At 52.6% G+C, this 8,173-nt stretch overlaps 1 protein-coding gene across 1 annotated transcript; it reads right to left on the reverse strand.

The window, feature by feature from the left end:
* Window positions 1–4,256: 4,256 nt before the first annotated feature.
* LOC130039269 (melanoma-associated antigen B3-like) lies at window positions 4,257–5,543 on the reverse strand. The gene has a single exon (XM_056131117.1). The coding sequence runs from the start codon at window positions 5,541–5,543 to the stop codon at window positions 4,257–4,259; it is 1,287 nt and encodes a 428-aa protein (XP_055987092.1).
* Between the last annotated feature and the right edge of the window lie 2,630 nt (window positions 5,544–8,173).

An 8,173-nucleotide genomic window follows, 5' to 3' on the forward strand; every position in this document is an offset into this window, starting at 1 on the left:
CAGGGCTTGATCTAAATCTTTCTTCAACTGACTTAATTTCCTTTCTGTGTCCACCCAGGCCTACTTGTTGCCCCCCTAGTTTAGCACCATGCCACACGAGACTCTCCCCTTCCACCATTTACCCAATTTTATCCTTTCCACCTGTGTTCCATTTGCAATATTTCAGGATCCCATAGGGGAGTATATGACCCTGGAGTTGAGAAATGATCAGTTTTGTTCTCCAAGCACTTCCTGATGTGGTCCAAAAACAAAACAAAACAAAGCAAAAAAAAAAAACCAACCTATGGAGTGAAAAAGAAAGAGAAAGAAAGGAAGAAGATAGCCAATTTGCCACATAAACATTGATACAAAACTAATAGATATGCATGGTGAAGGAGTGACCAACAGGAAGTTGTATTGCTCTAAATGGGGGTTGGGAGTATCTGTCCCACTGTGAGCAGAGGGGAACCCATAGTAAAGCAAACTCAAAGTCCATAGTAAAGTCAAACTCCATCCTGAAGCATAGGTCAGCAGATCAGTTTCCAGAGTTACAGAATGTACCGTCTGAAGAAGACCTCAGGAAAGGGCAGAGAACTGATGCAAAGAGTTGAAGTGGACGCATAATCACCAGTATGAGGACAGAGTTAGCTCTCAGCAGTGTCTCAGGGAAAGGGAACCCCAACGACAATGTCTAATCATTAATTTCTCTCATTTAGCTTCCCTTTCAAGAGGGCTGTTTTCAGTGATTTAGCTGCACATTCCTTTTGCATTTTCTGGGGTGTACTTTAGAAAAAGGAGTAGAAATTAAAACACACAAGGTCAGAGCAGATGCTATTTGAATTGGGCAGAGTACAAGCTGGGACATTGGAACCAGAACCCAGGATTCCACCCTAGGTACTGTATGTTGTTCAAACTGCTGGTTGTAGCCCTACTAACCCACAGTATTGCTGAGGAGCTTACACACACAGACACACACAGATACATACACAGAGAGAGAGAGAAAGCTTCACCTACAGGACTTAAAGATGAGACCAGTGTAGCCTCTGCACAAACCTAGACCCAGGATCTAGTCCCAGTTGTACTACAAAATAGTATTGAAATTTTGAGACAATTGGAAATCACCTATTAAGTGTATTCAGTTATCTGCATGATAGTACTATTGAAACATGTATATGTGTTGTGATAATCTCCCCATTGGCCACCCTCCAGAACCCACGGGTACTCCTCCCAGACGGGAGTATAAAATGAGGCCCCTGTAGCCATGCCACCAGACTTCATGCCAGGCTGTTTTCACTCGGGGCTCCCCAGACAGGGGTGGGTGAGAGCCAGGGATCCATCCCCAGCAGCCGACCTTCACTACCCAACCACTACCATGCTCCAGGTCACTTTCCGGGCAGTCGTGCAACACATCATATGAACATTTTCCCATAATTACCAAATTTTCCATAATTACCACATCATGTTTGATGGGGTTCAGACAGTAGGCAACAAATTATATATATATATATATATATATATATATATATATATATATATCTCAGAGAGCCCGGCAAGCTACTGAGAGTATCCTGCCCACACCAGTAGAACCTTGCAAGCTCCCCGTGGCATATTCAATATGCCAAAACCAGTAACTATAATAGGTCTCATTCCTCTGACCCTGAAAGAGCCTCCAATTGTTGGGAAAGATGAGTAAGGAGAAGTTGCTAAAATCTCAGGGCTGGGATGAATAGAGACGCTACTGGTACCCACTCAAGTAAATTGATGAAGAATGGGATGACAGTGATACAGTGACAATGTGTTGTGTGTGTACTTATAAGCCACATGACAAGAGGACTAGAAAATAGTATGAAATAATTGTTAAATGACAGTGATTAATACTATTTTGATACTAGAGTTACCACTCGTTTGAATTTTAAAAAATGCAGATGTCAGAGAATATTCAGTATTCTTAGTGAACGCTGAGTCACTTGTTATAGGACACAGTGGTAATACAGTGGATACAACACATGCCTCGTAGGTACCCCAACCAAGTTCTATCCTAGGCACCTCATATGACCCGATGAGCTCTGCCAGGAATGACTCCTGAGCACAGAATCAAGAGTAAGCCCCAAGCACTGTATGCCGTGTCCCCCAAAAGTCCTAACTTTAAAAAACGAAGTAAATAATGTTCACGATCACAATCATGATCATCCCGTTGTTCGTCGATTGCCTCTAACAGGCACCAGTAACGTCTCCTTCTTCCTAGCCCTGAGATTCTAAAAACTGCCACATTCAAGGCTCTTTCAGGGTTAGGAGAAAGAGACCCATCATTGTTACTGGTATTTGGCATATTGGGTACGCCATAGGGAGTTTGCCATACTCTGCTGTGTGGGCAGGTTACATTCCGTAGCCTGCCAGGTTGTGGAAAGCAAGAATGAGATAAGATGTCACGGCCGTATGCTTCCAGGAGCTGGGTTTTATAGTCTCTGGGTCTTGGCCATTGATGGGATTACACAGTGCCCGGGGGTGGGGGGCTGTTGGTGGGTGTGACCCCTGCCTACTGGAAGATGGAGGATCTGGGTGCAGGATGCTCAGCCCCAATCCGAGCAGGCTTGGAGATCTCAGCCCCCGGATCCGCATGCCTTTGTTCCTCTGCCAATACCTTCATGCCTGTGGAGAGTAGTCTCAGCATGGTTTTGACTGGTTCTGGAGGTCTTCGGCTGCCAGGACTCTGGTTGGGGCGGGAAAGGAAACTCAACCCGCCTCCCTCCAAGGGGCCCCGGTGAGGACAGCCAGGAGCGGGGAGAGGAGACTCTGCATGCGGGTCCCGTTGCTGAGATCTCCAAGCCTGCTCGGATTGGGGCTGAGCATCCTCCACCCAGATCCTCCATCTTCCAGTAGGCAGGGTTCACACCCACCAACTGCCCCCAGCGCCGTGTAATCCCATCAATGGCCAAGACCCAGAGACTATAAAACCCAGCTCCCGAAAGAGAACAGCACAGAGTCTCCTGCCCTCGCGCCTGACTGTCCTCGCTGGGGCCCCTTGTAGGGGGGCGGGTTGAGTTTCCCTCCCCACCCCAACCAGAGCCTCGGCAGCCAAAGACCTCCAGAACCAGCCACAACCATGCTGAGACTACTCTCCACATGCATGAAGGTACTGGCAGAGGAACAAAGGCATGCGGGTCCCGGGGCTGAGATCTCCAAGCCTGCTCAGATGAGGGCTGAGCATTCTCCACCCAGATCCTCCATCTTCTAGTAGGCGGGGGTCACACCCACCAACTGCCCCCCAGCGCCGTGTAATCCCATCAACAGCCAAGACCCAGAGACTATAAAACCCAGCTCCCGGAAGAGAACAGCACAGAGTCTCCTGTCCCCGTGCCTGGCTGTCCTCTCCGGGACCCCTTGGAGGGGGGCAGGTTGAGTTTCCCTCCCCATCCCGACCAGAGCCCCAGCACCTGAAGACCTCCAGAAATAATCTTGTGTCATCTAATTCAGGTTTGGAGTGGCCATCTGTAGGTGGATGCAACTCAAGTTACTAGAATTAGTATTCTCGTAAAAGCCATAAAAGCCATTGCATTTGTCTATGTGTCCTTCCATCCCAGCCACCTGTTTATGTTCATTATACCCACAAAGACTAGCCCTCACTAGTTACACAGCCTAACTTTACACACAGCATTTAACTGACTGAAGCATTCCTTGGATCACAGGATCTGACCTCTATAACCACTTCCACAAACTCAAATTGCCCATCCCATAGTGCCAATGAAAATTATATTCTACTAGGGACATGTTGATTCCTAAATTTCCCCTGAGCAACAAACCTAAGATACCTCATCCTCTTCCCCCTTCCTTTTCATTTCACTTCTGGGCCGTCTTACTTGCAGAGTCTAACAGACTCAGGATTTCTGAGCCGAGATTGAAATTTCTTCTCCTTAGTATCCCCATTGCCAGTACTTTGGCTTATATGTACACACACACACACACACACACACACACACACACACACACACACACCACACAAAGCAGAGTAAATAAAAGAGGCAATCCAACTTTCAATATATTAAACTGTCATAACTCCAACTGTCATAAAAACTATGAAAAACAATGCAGAAATCACTTAACACTAAGAAAGAAAACCCAGTAATAAGGAGTAAGCAGGCTAACATTGCTCATGCTCCATTTAAAATTAATTTCCCATCTCAATAAACCAACGGTTTCATTGTGGGTTTTTTTTTAACATTTGCAAATCTCTAAGTTCAATGGTGCTGCCACCTCCGCTTTTCTGGATGACAGAAACCTCACTTCGGTAGAGATGGACAGGTACTTCTTTGCATGAGGAGATCTTGGTCTTGACTGTTGTCTGCTTCAGCTGCATCTTCATAATTTTCTTGTTCTTCTTTCATAGCTTCTTCATACTGGGTCAGGAAAGCGCTTGTGGTTGTTTCATTTATCTTGGCCAAAAACTCCATGACTTGCTTTCTGGTGGTTTCAGCATGAGCTTTGGGGCCCCAGAGGAACTCGTATCTGGGAGGATCACTGCCAGCTATCTGGCGATACTCCAGATAGTTGAGTCTCACCAGATCTTTGGTAATGAGCTTCCGGGGCTCTCCAAAGATGGAGTGCTTCCTGCCAGGATAGATTTTCATAATGCTCAGGAATTTCCAAATGTCCTCCTCCTTGGCTCTGTTGCCCTTCATCATGATCATTCCCAGGACATTCATCAGGAGGCCGGTCTTGGGGAGCCCCTTGCCAGCACGCAGCCTCCCGTTGTTGGGGAGCTTGATCTTGCCCACAAGATCATAGGCGTGAATGATGGGATCCACTTCCTTGACATTGACTGCGAACGCCACCTCGATACGCTCTGACGCTTTCTTCAGTATATCCATGAAGTAATCTTCGTACTCTGGACCGATGAGTTCCAGCATGTCGCTCTTCAAAATGAGTTGCTTCGATTTGAACCTGTACATCAGGAACTGCTCCAGCAACCCGGCCTTACTGGCTAAGATGTCGGGGGTTAAGTGCCGTGGGAGTTGAAAGAGGCCCAACCTCTCTGCTGCCGGGCTCCGGAAAGCCACCCTGGGCCGCTCTTGAGCAAGAGATGCCAGGAAAAAAGGCTGAGCACTCTGGAAGCTCTCTAGCACAGGGGCGCGTACCGGCTCTGGACGGTTGCGGCGGCGCCGGGGTCCCCTCCCACGTCGAGGACCCGGGACAGGAGCCGGGGAGCCCCTCGCAGAAGGGGGCTTCACTTCCACATTCTCAGCACCTTCTTCCCCAGGTGGCATGGTCGCTGCTTCTGCTACCTCTGCAGCGGCTACTGCCGCTGCTGCTGCCACTATGGCCGCTGCCACTGCCACTTCTGCTTTTGCTTCTGCTGCTGCTGCTGTGCCCTTTCCTTTGGTGGTCGCCGTCACCGCAGCATCTAGTGCCGCCACTGCCTCCACTGAGGCCGCCGCTGCTACTGCAGCGGTGGCCTGAGCCATGACCTCGCTGGGGACCTCGCTGGAGCGCTCCGATGCAGGGGCTTCCTGTCTAGCTTGGCGGCGTTTTCCAGAGGCCTGGCGCTTATGCTTATGCCCACGGGGCATGTTGGCACTAGACAGGGCCTAGTGGCAGGAGGGTAGAGGCCCAGCAGGGAAGGGGCACACCTGTAAAAATAAGAACAATATGGTGTGTGCACCGTGGGCACAGACAGGCCACCCTGGTCCCCCCTAGTCCCTTGCTGAGTTATTGGCAGACACTCTTCTTTTCTGCTATTTGTTTCCGGGTCACACCCAGCAATGCTCAGGGGTTACTTCTGGCTCTGCGCTCAGGAATCACTCCTAGTGGGGCTGGGGGGACCAGATGGGATTCCTGAGATTGAACCTGCACAGGTTAGCCAGGTACAAGGCAACTGCCCTACCTGCATACTAGTGCTCTGGCCCCCTGAGGGACATTCATCAGGATCCCGGGAATCCCTCCTCAAACAGCCAGTCATCCTCCTTCAGGCCAGCTCCAAACCTCACCATCTGCACTCCACCTCAAACCCACTACCTTCTGCCACCCATCCCCAGACCCACTGTACCTCCCCAAACCCTGCCAACCTCACCCCGCCCATCCCAACACTACAGTCTTTTCCAGCCCCTGCCATCCCCGCCATATTCCCCCATCTACCCCCAACCCCACAGTCTCCACCATCCCCACACTCTCCCCTCACCCCCAAACCCTTTGTCTCCCATCTCCTTTCCCATACTGACCCCCAAGCTCACTATCATCCACAAACCCTGCCACCCTCCCCTCAGCCACCCCATCCCTGTCTCCCCTACTCTTCCCTTCCCCTACCTACCTGCCACATTCACCTGGCCACTCCAAATCCTGCCCTCTCCCCTGATGCCCGCCATCTCCCATGACCCCCACCAGCCTCACTCCATCCATCCTCAAACCCGCCTCATCCTGTAGCCCCTGTCACCCTTGGCCACTGCACCCTCAACCCTGCCATCTCCCCGAACTCCTGCCGCTCTACCCACAACCACTCCAGACCCCATCATGTCCCCCAAACCTGGCCCCCGCCACCTTCACTCCCACAACCTTGCTGCTCCCCACCCCCCACAATGCTGGCTTCTCTGCCAACCTCTGCCACCCTCCCTCAACCCGTGGAAACCTGCCAAGCCCAATGTACGCCCCAAACTCCACCACCCTCACTGCCACCCCAACCCTGCCATCTCACCCACACCTCCACCTACCTACCCCTAATCCCACCATCTCCCCCCCACACCCCCATTCCCTCTGTCTGACTCTTATTTTCTCATCATATTTTGAGTCCTGGAACCACTTCAGATGTATGTCTAATGGGGAGTGAACTTGATACCAATAGAGACGAGCACTGTTATGTCACCAGATGGGCTGCAAGGAACCAGTCTGTCCTGGTATTGCCGCCTCTTCCCCTGCCCGCCCCCCACCCCCAATCCCTGGCGTTTTTCTTTGCTGTAAATCCAGCGGCCCGCCAGTGCTCTCCTCAGCCGAAAGTGGGCCCGGAACCCCGCCATGTCTGTAATGAAACCACGCCCTCATGTCCTCCCGCCGCCATGGCCACCGTCCTGCCCCTTATTCCCCCAGGACAGTGATCCTTCCCCCGGGTCGTGACAGGGTCTTCGAGCAGAGGAGACTCCGCCATGTTTGTTCCATGTTCGTGGGCGGCCTGGGGTGGGGGGAGGCATTTGCCTCAGTCACCTCAGGAACTCGGCAAGAGGCCCCTCGCCCACTTCAACGAAGACCCCGTTCCTCCATCTTTCCCCCAGCTCGGCCCTGGGAACTCTAGACCGCACCAGCGAACCTGACAGGGCCGAGCGGGGGGGCCCGTGGGTTCCCTCGGCCCTCACTGGGGGAGCTTGCCCCCACAGACTCCGCACCTGGGACTTGGCCACCTCAGCCCTGACTTCGCTTTTATCCCCCGCCTACCGAGACCCTCAAGGAGAAAGTTCTCGTCGAGGGCCCAAGAACGAAAAGCCCTCAGGGCCGAGCCGCACCTCTGAGCCCCCGAGATGGATGTCTCGTTCTTTCCACACGGGATTCTCGGGGGTCTTTGGGGGCTTGAACCTCACCTGGGGGCCCGAGCCGGCGAGTTATATATACACGCACACACGCACACAGGCACGAAGGGCGCAGCCGTCGTCTGCGGCGTCGCGTCCCAGTCGCGCCTCACCTCGAGCGGGACCTCCTGAGCTCCGGCTTTTATTGGGGCCCTCTGGGAGGGGGGGCCACTTCCTGGGGCTCTGGGCGCCAAGCCCCGCCCTCCAGCCAAGGCCTGCCAAGATGGCGCCAGGGCCCGAGACTGGCGTGACACGGAGATGCTGCAAGCGTGAAATCAGGCCCGGCTCCCAGAAGCCGGCCAGGACATTCCGGGAGCAAAGAGTGAACTGAGCGCAGAGACCACAGCTGTCCAGCACATTGTTGCCGTGCACGCTGGCAGGCTCTGGGTCCTGAGTTTCGTCCCTGGCACCGCAGGGATGTGTCAGCACCCCACACTGAAGCCCTGGTCCCCTCCCACCAGCAACAGGTGCCCCCGCCCTCCACCCAACCCCAAGTCATTATTCCCAATAATTATCTGTAGACTCACACCCCGAGTGGGTTAGACGCCTGCCTGTGTACCCCCCACCAATGCTCTGTCCCCGGCGCAGTGCGCAGACCCGGAGAAGTCCAGGAATTGTCCCTGACCGTGGCCACATGTGTGTGAACTCCG

The sequence above is a fragment of the Sorex fumeus genome, unplaced genomic scaffold, assembly GCF_029834395.1.
Source record: "Sorex fumeus unplaced genomic scaffold, SorFum_2.1 ptg000086l, whole genome shotgun sequence".
In the NCBI taxonomy this organism is placed as follows: domain Eukaryota; kingdom Metazoa; phylum Chordata; class Mammalia; order Eulipotyphla; family Soricidae; genus Sorex; species Sorex fumeus.

Excerpts from the sequence above, each read along its gene's own strand:
- LOC130039269 (XM_056131117.1), bottom strand. The coding sequence starts at position 5,543 with ATGCCCCGTGGGCATAAGCATAAGCGCCAGGCCTCTGGAAAACGCCGC.